The 21,611-nt window shown below is 44.9% G+C and overlaps 1 protein-coding gene across 1 annotated transcript in view; it reads right to left on the bottom strand.

The window, feature by feature from the left end:
- SYN3 (synapsin III) overlaps positions 1 to 21,611 on the bottom strand; it is a 461,203-nt gene that overhangs the window by 384,721 nt on the left and 54,871 nt on the right. Inside the window, exon 3 of the mRNA XM_061125421.1 lies at positions 19,528 to 19,585. Coding sequence (XP_060981404.1) covers positions 19,528 to 19,585 — 58 coding nt within the window. The remainder of the gene's footprint in view (positions 1 to 19,527; positions 19,586 to 21,611) is intronic.

Here is a 21,611-nt window from a genome sequence, read left to right as displayed (position 1 = left end):
ATCTAATATCACTAATTATATTTATATTAAGATTACAATATATAATGGTTAAGCATTTACTATGTGCCAGGCGCTGTTCTAACGGCTTTGCGTGCGTTAATTCTGACAGTAGCCCATTATGCAGGTCCTTTGTCGTTATTGTCGTTCAGTCACTAAGTTGTGCCTTACTCTTTGCAACCCCATGGACTGCAGCATTCCTGGCTTCCCTGTCCTTCACCATCTCCTGGATATTATCATTATGCCTACTTTATAGTTGGCAGCACTAAGGCATGAGATTAAATATAATTCCCCAAGGTCACACAGCTGGGAGGTGATAGATCAAGCGTACAAACACAAGTGATCTGGCTACAGGATCCCTGCTCTCTAATACTCCCCTAGGCTTCTTCCAACCCATGGCAGAACCCAAGGCAAGGAGAGCAGCAGGATGGAAGGAGTGAGAGGATCACTTCTAAAGAGGATGTCTATGGAGTGGGATACTTTCTGCAGGTTCAAAGGTTCAGAGTCATCCAAGCTCTGCATCAAACAGAAGAGTAATTTTTACTTTTTAATTTGCTTAAATACTCGGTTTTATATAAGACTTAGTTAGAAACAAAAGAGTTCTATTTAAAAAAACTGTTAAAAAGCAGCAGTGTGGTGAGGCTTTGGGGTTAGAGAGGTGTGCTAAGCAGGTCTTATTTTCTGTATTCTGATGCTTTCATATCTTTCCGGCTCACTGAACCTGGAAGGACTGCCTCTCACAGAGTTGGGCAGAACCTGGAGAAAGTAAAGATTTGCCATAGAAAGCACCTGTCAAATGTGAGACAACCATCCAGAGCCCATACTGAATGACCTTCCCTACCAGGCTCTGATGCGAACAGATGACTCACTGGAAAACACCATTGGAAAACACCCCATGCCCTCACAGGGAAAATTGAGGGCAAGAGGAGAAGCGGGCAGCAGAGGATGAGATGGTTAGATAACAGCACTGACTCAATGGACACGAGTTTGAGCAAACTCCAGGAAATGGTGAAGGACAAGGAAGCCTGGCATGCTGCAGTTCACAGGGTGGAAAAGAGTCAGACAGGACTTAGTGACTGAACATCAACAACAAATAGGCTCTCACTCTCGACCACTATCTCCCCCTGACCCCCAACAACCCAGGGCCAGGTGCCAGACAACCAGGGATAGCCCCTACACCCCAGAGCCTGCTGAGATGATTCAGATTAGTCAATCCAGAATGTGCTCATCACGACTTGCCTATTCCTTTCAGTGGAACCACAATAATAAAGGCTCTTGCCCACATTTTCCCTTTGCTCCCTCTGCCTCTAGACTGGCCATGATGCTTCCCCATGGGACCCCCACATCGTGGTATTCTGTGCCTCCTGCTTTAGGGGACTATGAGCATGAGACACTTCTTCCTTCATGACAGTCATTTCCGTGTCTGCATGTCTTACCATACTCGACTATAACAAATCCCAGACCCCTACACAACACCAGGCTTGGTCCAGCCCTTCGAGGTTTCACCTGGCTTCGGGCCTCTGTTGCAGGTTGCTGGGTGCAGAATCAGGGGTCACACTGACTGGAGTGGGCTGTGTTACAAAGATCCAAGAGCATGAGGTGTCTATCCCATTCTGGAACCTCCTCGCTGTGGAATCTTGGGGAAATCATAGAAACCTCTGCCGTGGCGTTTTTGTAAGAATGAAGGTGAAGGTCCCTGCCCCATCTCTGCCCTGAGGCCTTTAGTGATGAGTAAAAGGAAGAGGGAAGGGGAAGTTTCTTCAGAGCCATCTGGGAAGCCCACATCATCATAAACTGAAGTACCACCTCCTGTCTCTAGGGGTCCACAGGGCTCCCTGCACAAAAGGGATCATCCTGGAGTTGCTTCAATCTCGTACAGGGTTCCCCAAACTTGGCACATTGACTTTTTTGAGTTGGATAATTCATTCGTCGTTATGGAAGGCTGTTTTGTATACTGTAAGATGTTTAGAAGCATCCCTGTCTTCTTCTCATAGAGGTCAGCAGCATCCCCCTGTTGTGACAACCAGAAACATTTCCAGGCATTGCTAAATGGCCCCCAGGGGCAAAATCACCCCTGGTTGAGAATTACTGATATGGAGAAGGAATGAGTTAAGCTCTCTTCCTTCTCTTTTCTCTTCTCCACCTCTCCCTCTTCCTCTTCTTTCTCCTCCTCCTTTTTCTCCCCGTCTCTCTTCTTCCAAAATGCTTGACATTTGCAACCCCAGATACCCCTGTGGACAGCAGGGCTCCAGGGGCACAACTGCAAACAGCTGCTCTAGGGAACAACTCCAGAGATTGCCAGAATAGAACTCAGCACTCTCTCGGTGGTGGGTCTCGGTTTCATTCCCATCGTATATTTACCAACTCAGCTCATCTGGCGCGATCCAACCACCTCATCCATAATTTACCATCCTCTTTAAGTAGCCTTGTATCAAACCCACAGAATGTGAGAACTGAAAGTTCCTTTGGGGTTACCCAGTGAGTTTCATCTTGCTGCCAGCTCTGGTTGCTGCATGGAGAATGATGAAGCCGCCCTAAGCTCAGCAGGAAAGCCTGCCTTCATTGAGCGGTGGTGTCTGTTGTGGCTGGAGGAGAGTTGCCAGGTAGAAAACACCCCATGCATCTGTCAACCCAGATCCAAGGTCCTCCTGGATTTAACTAAAATGAACCAAATCTTACAATGTGATGAACACAGTAGTATTGCTGTTACTACCTCCATTTTGCAAATAAAGAAACTGTAGCCAAGGACACTGAGTCATATGCTCAAAGTTCCATAGGTAATAAGAGGTGGTGCCAGGATTTGATCCTTGCTCTTCTGATCCAAGACACAGTTCTTTCCATCATACCAAACCCTCTTGAGATGTCTCATCTTCTGAGGAAACAAAAAGTTTCCTCCACACAAATAAAATACTACAGAGCAGTAGTAAGAATTAGTGAAATGGGCCTGTTTACTTTCAGATTCTTAATGTCATTTCCCAATAAATATAAGTGAAGAACAATTAAAGTAAGGATTAGAAGAAACCAGAAGCCACACAGAAGGGTGATGGGGGTAGCAGATGTGTACCCCAGAAACGAGGGGTGAATTAGCCGTGAAAGTCAGGAGAATCCGTTTTATAGAGTATGGACTGCTTGGGAGCCAGGAGTTCAAATCCTGTAACCTGCACTGCTGGGCCTCTCTGAACTTCAGTTTCTTCTGTAGTAGTAATGGGTAACTCCAAAGGCCACTGTGAGGATAAAGTGAGGCTGTTGTTCAGCTGCTCAGTCATGTCTGACTCTTTGAGACCCCATGAACTGCAGCACACCAGGCTTCCCCATCCTTCACCATCTCCAAGAGCTTGCTCAAACTCATGTCCATTGAGTCAGTGATGCCATCCAATCATCTGTCCTGTCCTTCTCCTGCCCTCAATCCCTCCCAGCATCAGGGTCTTTTCCAAAGAGTCAGCTCTTCTTATCAGGTGGCCAAAGCACTGGAGATTCAGCTTCAGCATCAGTCCTTCCAATGAATATTCAGGACTGATTTCCTTTAGGATGGACTGGTTTGATCTCCTTGCAGTCCAAGGGACTCTCAAGTCTTCTCCGACACCACAGTTTAAAATCATCAATTCTTTCATGCTCAGCTTTCTTTATGGTCCAACTCTCAGCATCAGGGGTGTGTGTGTGTGTGTAACGAGTGCTTAATATTTAGGACTTTATTATTATTATCACTATTATTGGTATTATGAAATACTAAATTTCATGAAGGTATTTGGGGGGAAAGGAACCTAGTTCTAAACTGATTTTAAAACCCCTCCCCCAAAAAAGCAGTGAGGAAAGAGTTAGGTTTCAGACAGATGGGTAACTGGACAAACAGGTATATAGATAGATGGAAGAATGGACAGATAGATATTTATAGAAACAACATTTGGGGGAACCAAGATGCAGAACCTAACGGAAAGTCACTGTAAATAAGAGACCATCTGAATTAAGTATTAGCTCTCCAAAGACCCTCAGAGGCACCAGTGAGCAGAATGAGGAAGAGAGGCAGTGAGAAAGCCACGGTGGGGCCTGGTTTAGGGGCCTTGGTGCTGCTGAGAGGCTTTGGCCTCCCTCCCACGGACATTAAGGAGTCTGGGCCCCAGAGAGCAAAGGGAGTAAGAGACACCAAAGCGGTTGTACGAGAGTGAGCAAAGTGAGACGCATGAGCAAAACCTGGTTCTGTCCAATGAATGCAAATTTGGGGCTCCTGGCACTTGGCTGGCCCAGCCACAGGAGGTTCAGCCCCTTCATTTCCCCTGCTTTTCCTGGCAGCCAGAGGGGAGGGCTGACTGTCTCCTCTCTGTCTGGACAGAATGTAGGCCCCGAGGTGGGGTGGGTGAAGAGGTCACCTGGTTCAGTTCCACCTCAAACAGTCTGAGAACCCACCCAGAAGTTCATGAAGGGAACCTCAGGGAGGAAAGAAAGTTCCAGAACACAGGTAAACATGTCTCTGAAAAAGTCAATCTGAAAAAGTGCTGTAGGCAGGAGGAAGCAAGTCTTTTTACCAGGTCCAGCGGGGCAACAGGTGAGCCAAAGAAAGCAGGCAGACACAAGTTCCAATCACATTTCTGTCGCTAATCCCACAAATACCTACTTTACCCCTCCCAGCCTTGGTTTTGTCATCTGAACAATAACAGATCTAAATATAGCATTGTGAGAGAAGCGTTAGAGCCATGAAGGGCACATAACTGACCTTCAATAATAATTTTTCTTCTTGGTTTTAACACGCACACAGAACCCCCTAGATGCAACTCCATGCCCCTTCTTTGCATCTGGCACTGCCTTCTTATCATAGCCAGGTTTCTCCCTTGAGAACTCCCACAGCCTGACTTGGCAAGGAGGAGACAAGCTTGGCTCTACTGTAACCAGAACTATGACCTTGGGCAAGGAATACCTGTTGACTAGCCTTGGCTCTAGAGAAGAGATGAAAACAGGCAGTAAGATGCAGGGTCAGTGGTGTAGGCACCAGGGCTTCTGGAGTATGTATTCATATCTCAGCTCTCTCACTGACCGAATGCCGGGTGGCCTTGGGTAAGACACAGCCTCTCGAGCTTCAGTTCCATCGGCACTTCCTTGGTGAGGTCATGGTGAGGGTTAAACATGTACAGATAAACTCAGACAGCGGCTGGCCTGGTGTGTTCATCTAATGTTCACCTGCGTCACTGGTGTCAGGTTAGTGCTGTACCCATGTCACTGACCATGCAAAAGAATATTTGGGTGCATCTGTTTCCTGGGAAGTTCTCACAGTAGATCTGATATTTTCTCTGTAGCTTTTGCATTTTTCCCTACTTCAGATTATTTGACAAATATTTATTGAGCACAGATTACGTATCTGGTTACCAGAAACACCTACTAAATACCTGAATAAGTAGCCAGTGGTATCATGCTACTGTAAGACTGTGTATCTTTTTCTCATGGCTCCTAGTCAGTTTGCAATCGTGGTGTATGCATGTATGCATGCAAGTGTATGCAAGTGTCAGTGTGTGTGTGTGTGAGAGAGCTAGAGATCAATTATGTGATTAACATCTGTCTCTCCCATAAGACTTTAAGCTCTATCAGGTAGACACTACATCTATTTCTAATCATCTTTTCAGTCTTAGCACTCACCACATAGTAGGCACTCAGTAAATATTTGTAGGTTGAATAAAGATACTGTCCATGTTCTCTATAAGCCCAGAGACTAAAGGGAGTGAGAGGCAGGTGAACAACTCATTTCAAAGTAATCTGGTAAATGGAACGGTAGAAATACGCATGAGGTATGTGACAGCATCGTCAAGAGGCACCTCACCCTCCGTGGACAGAAGCAGCTCAGGGGAAGCAGAACAGAAATAATGCCTGAGCTATACCTTGAGGAAAGGTAGTCAGGGCTCACTTGCAGAGGACCCGGTAGGCAAGTTTGCAGCCCACAGAACAAGTCTCATGCACAAGTCAGTCCTGACACAGAAGAAGACATTCACCAAGTCTTTTTCAGATTTTTACTTCTCCAGGTACACCTTCCCAGGTAACATAGTACCTGGAGTCAAACTGTGAATTCCAGCTCTGCCGAGTGCAAGCTGTGTGGCCTTCAGTAAGCCATCCAACCTCTCTTAGCCCTAGTCTCCTCGTCTGGAGAATGGGGGAACTTTAGCATCTGCTCTTCATGAAGTAGTGATGAAGGCAAATAGACTCATCTGTATGATGTACTCAGCGTGTGCCCAGCACTTACTGAGCATGTGATGAGACCCTGGTTATTTTCACTAATCCCTTCTGAGTCCAGACTACACCGCTGTCATGTACATGACAACAGCATCTGTGGAAATTATCTCACGTTACCCTCTAAACTCCCTGAGAGAAGTGATCCAAGACTTCTCCTAGGTTCAGCTTAGGTTGAATTCTACTCTAAAGGAAGCAGTGCCTTATGAAAGCTCCCTATGTGATGTTAAATATACATGCTGTAGGACATATAAGTTCATTCTCAGATACCAGGCTCTCCTCTCTTTCCCAGGGTCTAGAAAAGGCAGCCACACTGGATATAATCCAAAAGAAGCCATTTCAAAGCAAGTGTCCTGTTTATGTGTCCGACACACTCCCCACCTCAGGAGATTCTGGTCAGGGTGGGCTGGGAGATTCCTTAGACAATCTAATAGATTAGTTTCCAGTTTAGCATAACAGCTAGACAGATTTTTGCAGTGAAGTCATCCAAGTCAATTAAAAGGCATTTTTCCCTGCTGTGAGTTCAGAAGTCCCTTTGGTTTGTTCCAGCTTTCCGGGATGTTTCATAATAGGTTCCACCCTGGGTTAATTAATAACCCTTGATTCCTACTGAAATGCAAAGACTGAAATCCTGTGTGCAAGTACATCCGGGCAGGGGCTTCTGGCAGGGCTGGGGTGAACCCAGCAGGGCTCCTCTCATCAGGGAGTGAGCCAGACCCCAAACAGTAGAGATGACAGCAGAGCTGGCAGCAAACGTAAAGAGTGGCTGAGCAAAAGCTGAAGGTCAAAGCTGGAGATGTGGTATGGGGAGGGAGAGCATAAGTGGTTGAAGGAATCACGAGGCCAGAGATTCAGCAGGTTGGGAGTAAGCTGGAATGTGGGTGTGAAAGGGGTCAGAGCAAGTGGCCAGGACTAAGTTGGTGAATAAGATGAGGTTGACGGTGGTCGCTTTCATGTGATGCCAGCTCAAACACATCCTGCAGGTTTGGTTCCATCCTCTCTGTTTTAAGGAAAACAGGTTATCCTTTCTACTCTCAAATACAAGTTACAGGTATGAGAATGAAGCTCAATGGGCTAAAGAAGACCAAGTCAGGGATACACATGCATTTTATGAAGTTCTTTCCACGAACCTCCTCCCCAAGCATAATACTCCAGGATAAGATGTTTTTTTTTCACCCAATCCAGAGCGGAATTTCCCTGCCTCCAGTCTCATGCCACCCAGGCTATCTTCTAAAACCACTATCAGCATGTGCATCCTAAAATGAAAACATGATCATATTACTCCATGGTTTTAAAAGTCCAATAAATATGTCCCCACTCCCCCGGGACACAATTTAATTTCTAACCACATGCATTGCCATGCAAAGCCCACCCTGAATAGAGACTGTTTTCTTTTTCAGCTTCATCTCCTACCACCCTTTTGTGTGCAACCTCTACTCTGGTCATTTCCCTGACATGTAACAAATTGAAATTTCAAACATACTCTTTAGTGAGAAGGCTTGAATATCTGACTACCTCACTACCCTATGTGCACCACTGTACCCTTCCTGTCCTGACACTTGGCTAATTCTTGCCCCCAAGCCTCTGTGAAGCCTCTCCTAAGAGTGTTCCCAGGCAAGGTTGACGATCCCTCCCTCTTCTGTGCTCCACTGTGCTTTGTATGATCTCTGTGTCAGCATGCATCTCAGTGTACAATAGCCACCGCCCCCATTATTTTCCACCAAAAGGAAAACCCTATGAGAGTGGAGAGCTCTGTCATTAAGGCCACATACAAAGCATGTGCTCAGTAAGTGTTTCTTGAACGAAGCAGCAGGTTAAGATACGGTGTTTTATTTACTTTCTTATTACACATTCCTCAAGAAATTAAAGGGCTTATTGCTTTCTCTTTCTCAGATGGTAAAGCGTCTGCCTGCAATGCAGAAGACCTGGGTTCGATCCCTGGGTTGGGAAGATCCCCTGGAGAAGGAAATGGCAACCCACTCCAGTACTCTTGCCTGAAAAATTCCATGGACAGAGGAGCCTGGTAGGCTACTGTCCATGGGATCGCAGAGTCAGACTCGACTGAGCGACTTCACTTTGTACTTTTTCAGAACCTCTACTTGATCTCCACTGGAGTCTCATCTATCTATTAATACAACACTGGGCTTCCCTGGTGGCTCAGATGGTAAAGAATCTGCCTGAGGTGCAGGGGACATAGGTTCTATCCCTGGGTTGGAAAGATCCCCTGGAAGAGAGCATAGCAACCCACTCCAGTATTCTTGCCTGGAAAGTTTCATGGACAGTGGAGCCTGGAGGGCTACAGTCCATAGGGTCACAAAGAGTCAGACACGACTGAGTGACTAACACTTTCACTTTCAATATGATATTAAGAGGGGACAGGACAAATGTTGATGGAGTGGGTGGCAGTTAAGAAGGGTAAATTAAAGAGCTTGGCAGGCACAGGCTAAGGAGTTATGAGCAGCAAATCCAAGTGCAGAAGATGGACCTGCTTTCAAGCCCATGGCTCCTTTCTTCTCATCACTGGTTAAGGTACAGTCACACCAGGAAGAATCATTCAACTGGCAAAGCAGTCCTGGTTGCACTTAGAATCAGCAGGGTTCCCCAACCACGGTCTCAACACTCCCCCTACTGCAGCTCCTTCATTGACCATCAGCTGTTACCAGCTGTTGCTCACCCCCACCTCCCACTCTTGAAGAAGAAAGCCTCTTACAGGTAAATGTGGAAAATATGAACTTCAGAGTTAGAAAATTAGAATAATTTGTCTGCTACTAAAACCATCAGTTCAGTTCAGTTGCTCAGTTGCGTCCGACTCTTTGCAACCCCATGGACTGCAGCATGCCAGGCTTCCCTGTCCATCACCAGCTCCCGGAGCTTGCTCAAACTCATGTCCATTGAGTCGGTGATGCCATCCATCCATCTCATCTTCTGTTGTGCCCTTCTCCTCCTGCCTTCAATCTTTCCCAGAATCAGGGTCTTCTCCAATGAGTCAGTTCTTTATATCAGGTGGCCAAAGTATTGGCGTTTCAGCTTCAGCATCAGTCCTTCCAATGAATATTCAGGACTGATTTCCTTGAGGATTGACTGGTTTGATCTTCTTGCAGTCCAAGGGACTCTCAAGAGTCTTCTCCAACACCACAGTCCAAAAGCATCAATTCTTTGGCGCTCAGCTTTCTTTGTAGTCCAACTCTCACATCCATCAGAAGCGACAGATAGTTTCTTCAAAGGGTAAGACAAAAGATAACACTGGAGAAAATGTAGTAGGAAAAACAATGACATGGGATATGGAAGCCCAGGGTTTCCCTATTTTGAACTCCAACAATAATCCAATGTGCATGCTAGGAATAGTCACTTGCCCTCTGTGAACCTCTGGATTAGATGATCTCCAAAGTCCCTTTTTGACTCCACCCTTCTATGACTGTGTCATGTCATCCATTCACTCACCCATACACTCAACATTCACTGAACACCTTGACCAGGACCTGTGCTGCCTGCTATCAAGGAAAAGCTAGAAGTTTATACCAGGTGTCAATTGAATGCCATGTATCAGTGGGAAATAATATTGGAGATATATATATACACACACACGTGCATGCATGCTAACTCACTTCATTTATGTCCAGCTCTGTGAAAACCCCATGGACTGTATCCCACCAGGCTGCTCTGTCCATGGGATTCTCCAGGTAAGAATTCTGGAGTGGGTTGCCATGCTCTCCTCCAGAGGATCTTCCTGACGCAGGGACTGAACCTGCGCCTGCGTCCCTTACATCTCCTGCATTGGCAGGAGGGTTCTTTTACCCCTAGCATCACGTGGGAAGCCCATATGTCTGTGTATGTGTGTACAGATAATAAAAACACAGATATAAACATGAACTGCATATTCGTCTCATTCCTCAACTACACAGCTAAATTCTCTACAGAATGGATTATATTCTTTCCATTTCTGAATAATCCCACATATTGATACCTAGAGACTACTCAGGCAACATGTGACCAAAGATGTGAAGGTACCTGTAAAAACAGCTACTAACACTTACACAGCACTTTCTGCATGCCAGGATATGCTTTGTATTTTTCACATGTGATAATTTATTTCATTCTTATAACAACTCTATAGGTATATATTGCTGTTGTTATTGTTATTATTATTTTCATGTTACATATGAGGAAAATGAGGCACACAGAAGTCAAATTACTTGCTTAAGGTCACTTAGGCTGAGATTCCAACCCAGGTGGTCAGGTTCCAGAGTCTGAACTATTAACACTATTAATGTAATCTAAAATATACAGCTATACTTAAAGACAAACAGTAACCCTTGGGGGAAAACAAAGAACAAACAGAATTGTTAACAGGGGAACAATGCAGCAATGAGCCAGAAACATCAAGTGATGAGTCAGAGCCATCAGGGTTAGTCGGGAATGGAGGAGTCTTTTGCTAGAAGAACATCTCATAAGAGCTTGTAATTTATCCAGTAGATTAAATGAGTAGGGTGAGATAGGAAGCGATGGTGGAGTGATGTGCTCAAAGAACCTGAGCAAAGAGAGGAAAGGCGAAGAACTTGAAGAAGGCAGATTCAAGATCCAACATATGTAAGCTGATAGATATACTTTGGTAAAGAATCTGCCTGCAATGCAGGAGATTTGGGTTTGATTCCTGGTTCGGGAAGGTCTCCTGGAGAAGGGAATGGCTACCCACTGCAGTCTTCTTGCCTGGTGAATTCCATGGACAGAGGAGCCTGGTGGGCTACAGTCCATGGGGTCACAAAGAGTTGGACATGACCGAGTGACAAACATGCTCTACTCTGGTTAAGAACGAGGACCCTGGACTTGGCTGGTTTCAAATCCCTGGATCCCCACATTCTCACTAGCCGTGTGACTCTGCTTGGGCACTTTATTTAAACTCTCTGAGTCTCAGTTTCTTCAGGGACAAGGCATACTGTGCAGGTTAAATGGATTAGCACAGAGGAAGGATGTAACATGGCCGCTAGCACACAGTCCCTGCTCAGCATGTTTGCTACCATCACCATGATTACTGTCTCTCCATTTCTCTGTTGTCTTCCTAAGTCAGCGAGCCTAAAGGTAGACCAAGGGTGGTAATAAACCCACATCAATCAATGTTATGGTTAAGTAGAGAAACACTTGCTCCTCTAACAAGTTATGTTTCAGTTAACAGCCCTAGTGTCCCACCTGCTTTTTTTCTTTATTCCTCCAGCTGTTTCTTAAATTTGAAAAGGAAAAAAAAACCTCCATGGAGACCTGCACGCTTTTAAAAATAATACAAAACAGAACGTCTGAGGTCAGGGTAAGCCAAGCCAAACAAATAAATCTTGCAGGATTGTGTTAACAAAACAAGGCTTAGTGGATCAGAGCGGGTAGAGTTCTGCCGGATTCAGCCATGCAGAGAAACACCAAGCTCTGGTGAATTTCAAACACAAGGAGGTCAAATATGATGATCAAATGATGAAGCACTTCAGAGTTCAGCATCAATGCTTGGGCTGGAACCAGGAGAGCATTCTGTGCATGGTGGTCTCCAGAACCCAAGAGGCATGTAAAGTCCTAGAAATTCAGACCCAAAGGGCCTTGTATATCATTTGTATAACCACTGTGGAGGGCAATCTGTCAATATCTATCAGAATTATAAACGTCCTGGGAGGCAGACCCTGAGATGAACATTAGCCCGCGAGAAGTTCATTAGGGAGAACTTCGGGGATCACCACTACTGGAAGGGAAGACAAGGGAAGGAGGCAGGACCGGGCAGGGAGAGAAGCTGGGCTGCACTGCCAGCCCAGCAGACGCTTCCACCAGCTCCACAGGGAACTCTGCAGCTGGGGTGGCCCTTCAGAGTTGTCTCAAATTGGGATAAAGGAGCTAGGTCTTTACTCTCTGTGCCAGCCCAGGTCACAGGAGATGTGCCCTTGGGCAAGGCAGCACCTTTCACCTCAGTGAGGCCCAGAATGAGGGCTGACAACTGAGGGCTGTCTTCTGGTATCAATTCCAGCAGCCAGGGGAACGTCCTTCATTCTTCAAGGCACATTATAGCAAGCACTACATGCAATACATTCATAACCACTTTTTCTATTCTAGATAGGAATCCTACGGGTATACAAACAGATGCTTCAAATGACACAGGTTTAGCATTGTTTATAATAGTAAAGTTATGGAAAATAAATGATGGTATATTCAAATAACAGCCCCTCAGCAACCATTAATGAGAATGAGGCAGCTCTGTACATACTTTCATGGAATAAACTCTAAGGTACACTGAACCACAGTGTACGTGTGGATGGACTGCGCTGCTCACTTGTCGACTGCCGCCCAGCCCCACTCCCATCCTATCCTCTCCTGCACGTGGGGGCTGAAAGCCTATCTCTACACTTCTCAGGTTCTTTTGCCACACTGTGCTGTGCGTAGTCACTCAGTCGTGTCCGACTCTTTGTGACCCCGTGGACTGCAGCCCGCCAGGCTCCTCTGTCCATGGGATTCTCCAGGCAAGAACACTGGAGTGGGTTGTCACGCCCTTCTCCAGGGGATCTTGCCAACCCAGGGATCGAACCCAGGTCTCCCGCACTGCAGGCAGATTCTGTACCATCTGAGCCACCAGGGAAGCCCTTCTGACACATAATTCCAGGTAATTTCTACCAACTTCTTACCATTCAGGTGAGAGTTGAGGTTAGGAAGATGGCGGCAACCACTGAGGTGCTGGTGGTAGCAACAAAGCTTCTCCAACAGCAGCAGAGGTCAAGGCAGGCTGGTGGCGATTCCTCCAGCGTCAGGGGGTGCGGGCTCATGCTCCCCTGGCTATGGTGGCAGCTCTAGCAGTGGCAGTGACAACAGTGAACGGTGGGACTGCTGCAACCCTGGGCAATAAGAGGTCCCCCTCTGACCCATCTGGAATCAAACTTCCATGTTCAATACTCCTCTGAATACAGTTCTTTATGTTTTTTTCCGATCAACTACCATCTATGACAAACTATGACAGCTATGACAACCTAGACAGCATATTAAAAGGCAGAGACTTTACTTTGCCAACAAAAGTCCATCTAGTCAACGCTATGGTGTTTCCAGTAGTCATGTATGGATGTGAGAGTTGGACTATAAAGAAAGCTGAGCACTGGAGAACTGATGCTTTTGAACTGTGGTGTTGGAGAAGAGTCCCTTGGACTGCAGGGAGATCAAACCAGTCAGTCCTCAAGGAAATCAGTCCTGAATATTCATTGGAAGGACTGATGCTGAAGCTGAAACTCCAGTCCTTCGGCCACCTGATACAAAGAACTGACTCACTGGAAAAGACCCTGATGCTGGGAAAGATTGAAGGCAGGAAGGGAAGGGGACAACAGAAGATGAGATGGTTGGATGGCATCACTGACTTGATGGACACGAGTTTGAGCAAGCTCTGGGAGTTGGTGATGGACAGGGAAGCCTGGTGTGCTGCAGTCCATGGGGTCGCAAAGAGTTGGACATGATTGGGCAACTGAACTGAACTGAACCATCTATGAAAAGCAAAGGAAAACAAACACAAATGTGTATTTGATTATTGCATTTAAAATTTCTCTGAAAAACTGCCTAAGGAACAAGTTATAATGGTTAAATGAACTGGCCAATAACCAGTTAAATGATTAGTCAAAAGAGAAATAGATTGGTAAGGTCAGTAGAGTTAGAGTAGACCTTTCACTAGATACCATCTTTTACCTTTTTAATTTTTGACTATTTAAACATATTACTCTTATGCAAAAAAATAAGAAAAAATAATGAAAGTTGTATCTGACTAGGTACATACATTTCCTGTGAAATATTTCCCAAATTAACCATCTAGATTCTGCTGGAGCATGTCCAACACAGGGACTCCCTACCCACCAAAGGGCTGTGGTCCATTCATCATTACTCAGCATTGCTGAACAATGTCTGTTTATACCAAGTTGAAGTCCATCTTTTTGTACGATTGTACCATTAGCCTGAATTCTAATCCCAGTGAAACAACATAGGCTGGTGGTTCAGCACACGTGCAGGTGAAACCTGGGTTCGAATTCCTCCATCATCGAATTCCTCCATTTCAAGCAGGATGTTTAACCTTTCTGAGCCTTAGTTTCTTCATCTGCTAAATAAGGAGAGTCCTCATACTCATCTCAAAGTGTTGTGGTAAGGCTGGAATAAGATTATGCATACAAAATAATTTAACCAATACATCTGGTTATTGTTCTTCGTATCTGCAACAAATGGCAGAAAAATGCAGTGGATAAGAGGACTCTCAATTTAGACTGTCTAGGTTCAAGAACAGGTTCCTGCCAACTACAAATCAGGTAACCTGGAGAAAGCCCTCTTATTCCACCTGAGCCTGTTTCTGTAAGATAGAGACAATGATAGTATCCATCTCAACAGCAAAAAGCATTTATCCTTCCCTTATAAGTATTAATACTCAACATATGGTAGCTCTAACTCTTTTCAACCACTCATTCAGGTGGTGAATATTTGCAGAGAGTACAATGAGTTCTACCGAAGTCTCTCTTCTCTGGACTAAGCATCTCCAGTTCCTTACACTGATCTCCTTTGCTTCTCTCACTGCAGCCGCTCTCTTCGTGAAGCGTTCCAGGCTGTTGCTATCCCCTCCGTCTGTGATGGTACAACTGGATCTCTCACTGGAGTCTGGCTAAAACAATGAGAGTGTGTGTGCGCTGTGTGTGTGTCATCACTTTCCTGAATTCTAAATGCTGTACTTTGATAATGCAGCTTGATAATGCATCAGGTTTGGGGAGAGTAACAACCATAACCATGGTTGTTGTTTCAGTCACTAAGTTTTGTCTAACTCTTTGCCACCCCATGGACTATATATAGCCCACCAGGTTCCTCTGTCCATGGGATTTCCCAGGGTGGGTTGTCATTTCCTTCTCCAGAGGATCTTCCCAACCCAGGGATAAAACCCACATCTTTTGCGTTGGCTGGCAGATGGTCTACCACTGAGCCACCAGGGAAGCCCATAACTACAGTTACTGAGCTCTTAATATACATGTCAGAAATGATGCCAAGCATATGAGTTATACTGACTAATTCACTCCACACATTAACTCTAGGCGGCAGAAATTATTATCCTCATTTTTCATAGGAAGAAGCTAATACTTGGTGATGCTATAAGTGGAAGGTCAATCCAGCTAAAATATAATGGAGCTGAGGCTCCATCCCCAGTATATCTTACACTAGAGTCACAGTCCTAACTTCCACACCATACTTCTTCTCACAAATATTAAGAATTTGTTTAACTCAAATTTTAGGTCTTGTTTTCTCCTCATGAGATGTTAATAAGTTAAGTCTCCCCAGTCCTGCTCCTCTTCGGCTGAGCTTTTGAATAGGATCTTATATTGTATCCTTACTCAGTTGGATCATATCAAATGTAATCCAGCATACTGTCTCTCCCATTAACTTCAAGTCATCAGCAAATGTAATTCAGTAAATCACAGTTGAGAAGGAGATGTAGAACACAGCCAAGGGCAGAGCTCTTTGGCAAAGTGTTAGATGTATTTCCCTCAAGGTGAATTACTATCAAGTAGTCATTTCCTAATGGGGGTCACGTTCAACCTGTTACCAATCCACAAAACTGAATTAACTAACATCCAACCTCCACTTCTTTATCTCACTGACAATTATTTCTTGAAATATAACACAGCCTTTATGACAATATCTACAGTTAGGGTCCACTCTAAGAAGGACTGCCTCAGAAAGAATTGTGGATGGTAGGCTGAAGTAGGTATGAAAAATATATACATGATGATCTTAAGTGCTTAAATTCTTTTAAGGGAGAAATTCCATCTTTGCTCCCAGAAGACAAAGTTGAGGCAATATATAAAGGGGAGAAGATGAACAGGACTTCAACCAACAGCTTTCCCTAGGATCCATATGCATCTACCGAAGCTCATCTCAACTCCAATATCATGCAAGGACAGGACTCCAAAGAAGCCTCAGGCATTCCTACATAAATCAGAGGAGAAGGATCTTCACCTTCTCCTGCCTCTCTTTCCATCTGCTGGAGCAATGCACTGCCACTTAGGCTTTGGTACCTCTGTTAACACCAAGGAAAGACTACTATAACTTTGGTCTTTTTATTAAAGAAGAATGAAGCCCAAGGCTCTGCCCCACCAAATACTAGCCCGCTAGTCTCAGAACTTTGAGTCTACTTGATATTAATCCATTCATCAACCTCACTGCTGAGTCCCACAGAGGGGTGACTTGTACCTGTGGAGAAAGAGACCCTTTGCCTCAAATATAAACAGAAGAGAGCTTGGCATGCCAGCCACCCTGGCCGGAAGCTCTCAGGCCCTGCGAGGACACTGCTGAGAGGCCCTGCAGAGCCCACAGGGCATTCTGGGTAATGGGATGCAACATGAGGCAGTTTCCCCCACTGGCCTCCCCAGGGTTTCTTGATTCCTGGCTCTGCAAAAGCTGAGGCAAACAGTTTTTGAACTGGGGGGAAGAGGGTGGAGAGAAGGGGTGGAGGTTTCCTCTAGGCCAACCACAACTAACTCATTTGCTCTGTCCAGCAAAACCCAGACAGTGCAATTATCTGGTTAATTTGGCCCTTAGTTGGGAGACAGAATTCCAAAATGTGAGGCCAGCTCAGACTAAACAGTGGCTTCCATCCTAAGACTTCTCCTAAGTGCTAAAGGATGCATGTGAGATTCCTAGGAGGTTGCTTATGTGACCCACCCATCGATCCAGATGGGAAAAGACAAACAATTCAGACTCTAGGATGAGTTAAAGAAAGCATATCTTTCAGGGAAAAATGCCCAAATGACTGCTAATTGGCCTCTTGGCTAATTTGCCTTCTGATTGCCACAGAGGCAGATGACGAGAAATCAAGATGATTCTAAATTAGCCAACTTTTCCAGTGTGGCTGTAGCCTTTAGAGGTTGGCTGAGTGTCCCCAGGGTCCTGGGTGAGCTATTCTTAGGACAACTCTCTCTGATGCTCCTGATAACAGATTTACACCCATAAGTTGGGCCAGAAGCAGCAATGAGATAAAGGGCAAAATTAAAACATGCTCCTTGGGTTTCACAAATGGAGTGAGAGAGCTAGCAACTGAGCATTTACCAGATGGTTTATGGAAAACTCAGATTTTTGAGGGAAGATTAAAGAACAGCAATTTATCTCTATTGGAAACTGACAAGCAGACTGGAATCTGTGGAATCCATCAGTTAGTCATTCTGCAAATATTTGCTTCTGCTCTAGTATGTGCCAGGCCCTGTGTTATTTAACAGAGTGAGATCCAAATAGTCATGGTCCCTACCCTCATGCAAATAATACCACATCTAAATATGTGGTCAAAAACTCAGATAAGGGCTAGAAAGGAAAAAAATGGGGTGCTAGGTAAAGGAATAACCAGGTTTCCTGATTTAGATTGGGAAGGGAGGGCTCAAATAAAGAATGTCCGAGAGAGGAATTTTAAAGCTAACACTTTTAAAACCTTGTTTTTTCAGAAAGATCAGCCTGATTTTAGTATAAAAAATAAACTGGAAGTGGATGAAAATATGAAGTTAGGAGGCTGTTGATTATGAAGATAGGCTGAGAGCTGATGATGGTTCAGCCAAGGAACTGGCAATGGGAACGGGAGTGGAGTCTGTAGCATGTGGTGAACAGGTGTAATGGTGGAGGGAGAAGGAGATAGCCAGGAGACTGTGCAGGTTTCTAGCTAAGATGCCAGGTAGATGGCAAGAGAGAATTTGGGAGGATGAATAGGTTAGGGCCGGGGGAAGACAGTGTCCTCAATCATTCCACACCCTGAGCTTCCACTCCCCTTACCTCTGCTCACGCTGATTCAGTCTCATCACTCTTCCTGTTGCCATCTCCACTTGTTGAAATCCTAGCCATTCTTTACAATCCATTTCAAATACCACCCCCTCCTTGAAGTCACTCGGACTCCTCCAAATAGCTGTGGCCTCTGGTGCCCACAGCACTAAGTCTGGATCTCTCTTTCCTGGATTCCACCTGTGCTGGGTTCTGTGAAGACTTATCCTGCCTCCCTTGCTAGACCACAAGTTATTTGGGACAGTGCCTCTGCTTCTCTGTCCTTGTTCTGCACATGTGAGCAAGCTAGCATAGTAGATGTTTGACAAATATTTGTCAAGTGAACAAAAATAACCTGCTCTTTGCCATGGAAGGAAAACCAGTAGACATTGGACTGACTTGAAAGCCACAGGATAAAATTGAAATTCAAGCTGTAGGTGTTTTAATATTAAGCCAACTCAAATCTGATGCTCAAAAAGCTTTCTGTTCCTCCAACACATCAAACTCAAAGAGTGCTAGAAAAGTCACATCCTTCCATTTTTCTATGGTGCTTTTCTGAGTTCATCTTACAGCAAGGACCTCTTCTATCTTATTGTTTGCCTTTGATGATGAGGATGATGATAAATGGGTAACATCTACTAAGTGTTATTAAATGCCATGTGCTGTTCTGAGTACTTCTCTTGGACTAACTCATTTGATCCTTTTGGCTACCCTATCAAGTTGATGCTATACTCCAGTGGTACAGATGAAGAAAGTGAATTTCAGGGAGCTTAAGTATTGTTGAACTAATGTCACAAAGTTAGTTGGGATTGGAACCAAGAGGTGAGCTCCAGAGTCCATGCTCTGATGTGCTCTCCTGAGGCCAAGCACAGCGCTTGGCATTGAGCTGGTCCCCAGCAAGTGTTCAGTGAACGAAGGGGAGGAGTCCTAGATCTGGAGGCCACACGTTCTGGCCCTAATTCTACCACTGACTCCACTATAACCTTGGGCAAGTGTGGGCTTTGTTCCTATAAAATGAAGTCTGTGGATGTCGATACTAGTGGTAATAACAAGAGCCAGTAGTCGAGATTCTAATCTCTCTGGAGGCTTTAAATAATTTAATCCCAAGGAAAATGAGACACAGGAAGACTCACTTGCCCAATACCTAGAAAATGAGGGAGCCAGAATTCAAACGCACTGTGTGCCTACACTCTCCTTCCAAAGAGACCCCTCAGGGACCATGGTGGGGAACAGAGGGAGGTGGGACAGAAAGGAGCAGACTTTTGGGCTCCCTATGCCCATTTCCACCAGAGAAGTTCTATGTGTCTCTATTTGTTAGAGTGTGCTCCTACTTGATATTCCTCTTGAATAAAGGTTCTGCTGCTAAAACAGAAAGGTTGAAAATGATTGGACTAAATAATTCTGGAATTTAAGACATCTTCCAGGTATAAGTCAGGATTTTTCTGGTAATCCTTACTCATTATAGTTTCAGAAGATGGGGGCCAAGTACGCTCCTGGGAATGGCTCTGCCTATAGAAAAGATCACGGTGATAGCACTAAAGACTAGCTCCAACCTACCTGCTCCACTCGGATCTCAATCTCTCCATTCACCTTCTTTCCATGGAAATACTTGGCCCTGTGAAGGAGAGGAAGAAATCTATTGAGTAAGGATGCCAATTGCTTCACTGTTTCCTCCCTTCTCCTGAAGGCCTTACCCCCAGAGGTACATGTCCAGACACATTCCCCACCTTCCTGCTCTCTCCCACCTAGATGGATGATTTTCTCATTATTTATATGTATCACATGGGAAAGGGAAAGAGTACAGGCTGGGAGGATTGGAGACTCGGGTTTCGGTTCTGCCAAGTCCCTTTGCATCTCTGTGTCTTTGCTTCATCCTCTGTAAATGGGAGATATTAACATCTGCATAGTATATTTCTAAACATTATTTTAAGGATCAAAAGAAAGAATCCTACACAAATAAATAATGCAGAATTATTTTATTAGGTAGACCCTATATGACCTGTAAATGACTTATTACGTTGCTCTATCCATCCACTCCTTTATTTGTCCATCTCTCCAATGAAGCAGAACTCACCTGCCCCTTCGTCCATCCAACCACCCTTCCATCATCTTTCCTATACATCCCTGTTTCCGTCTTCCCATCAGCAGTAAATGACATCCCATCTGCCCATCACTCAAAGCAAAAACACAGACTTCACTCTTATTACCTCCTTTTCTCTCCCTATCACCATGGGTTCTACATACTAATTATTTCTCAAATCATCCACTTGTCCATTTTCTCTGTAAGCACCCTAATCTTGACCTTAGTCATCTCTTTTCTCATATAAATTATCTCTTCATGCTCTACTTTTGTATCACAGCACTTATTATAATTCCTTATAGTTAGTAACTGGGTTCATGCCTGTTTCCCACTGAACTATAACGCAATTCCTCCAGGCTAGGAACAATCTGTCTTACTCATCATTCTATTTCCAACATGTACCAGAGTACCTGATACACAGTATGAGCTCAATTAAAATATGCTGAATGAATAAATGATTGAAGAGATAGATGAAGAAAGTGAAGTCGCTCAGTCGTGTCAGACTCTTTGCGACCACATGGACTGTAGCCTACCAGGATCCTCAGTCCATGGGATTCTCCAGACAAGAATACTGGAATGGGTTGCCATTTCCTTCTCCAGGGGATCTTCTCCACCCAGGGATCAAACCCCAGTCTCCCGCATTGTAGGCAGACGCTTTACCGTCTGAGCTACCAGGGAAGCCCAGATGAAGAAAAAAAAAAGACACTTTTTGAGTACTCACTCTGTGCCCAAAAAACTGTGCTATACTCTTTAACCTACAGCCCTTCTCATTTAACACTTAAAACCACCACCACGAGGTGGGTATTATTATCTCCATTCCATAAATAAGGAAACTGAAACCCAGAGAGAGAAAATACTTTGCCTAAGTGGCTTGAATCCTGGACTTTCACCGCAAGATCATGCTTTTTCTCAGCCCTGAAAAACAGCAGCAAATGTTGGGGTGCTCCTGGGTTTAGATGACCTCCCACAAAGCAAAAGTAATACAAGTTTCCATTGGCTCTTTTTGGTTGTTGGTCTGATGACACCAAGAGCTCTTAGTGACTTGCTGTAATCTGAGCACTGTGTTGAACATTTCCAGAGACCTTCTCTGGGGCACAGACAGCTATTTGCTTCCAATCCCAATTCTCCTCTTTGCCCACAGAGACAACTTTTATAGACTGGCACCAAGAAATATATCAATATATCCCAGCTTTCCATTCAGCTAGGTATGACCACAAGTTGTTCAGTTGCTCAGTCATGTCTGACTCTCTGCGACCCCATGGACTGCAGCAGACAGGCTTCCCTGTCCTTCACCATGCCCCAGAACTTGCTCAAACTCAGGTCCACTGGGTCGGTGATGCCATCCAACCGTCTCATCCTCTGCCATCCCCTTCTCCTCCAGCCTTCAATCTTTCCCAGCATCAGGGTCTTTTTAAATGAGTAAGCATGCGCATCAGGCAGCCAAAGTATTGGAGTTTCAGCTTCAGCATCAGTCCTTCCAATGAATATTCAGGGTTGATTTCCTTTAGGATTGACAGATTTGCTCTCCTTGCAGTCCAAGGGACTCTCAAGAGTCTTCTCC

This window comes from Dama dama, chromosome 22, assembly GCF_033118175.1.
Source record: "Dama dama isolate Ldn47 chromosome 22, ASM3311817v1, whole genome shotgun sequence".
NCBI classification, from domain to species: Eukaryota; Metazoa; Chordata; class Mammalia; order Artiodactyla; family Cervidae; genus Dama; species Dama dama.
The sequence above is the reverse complement of the archived record's forward strand: the minus strand, read 5'-3'. Positions and strand labels throughout refer to the sequence as shown.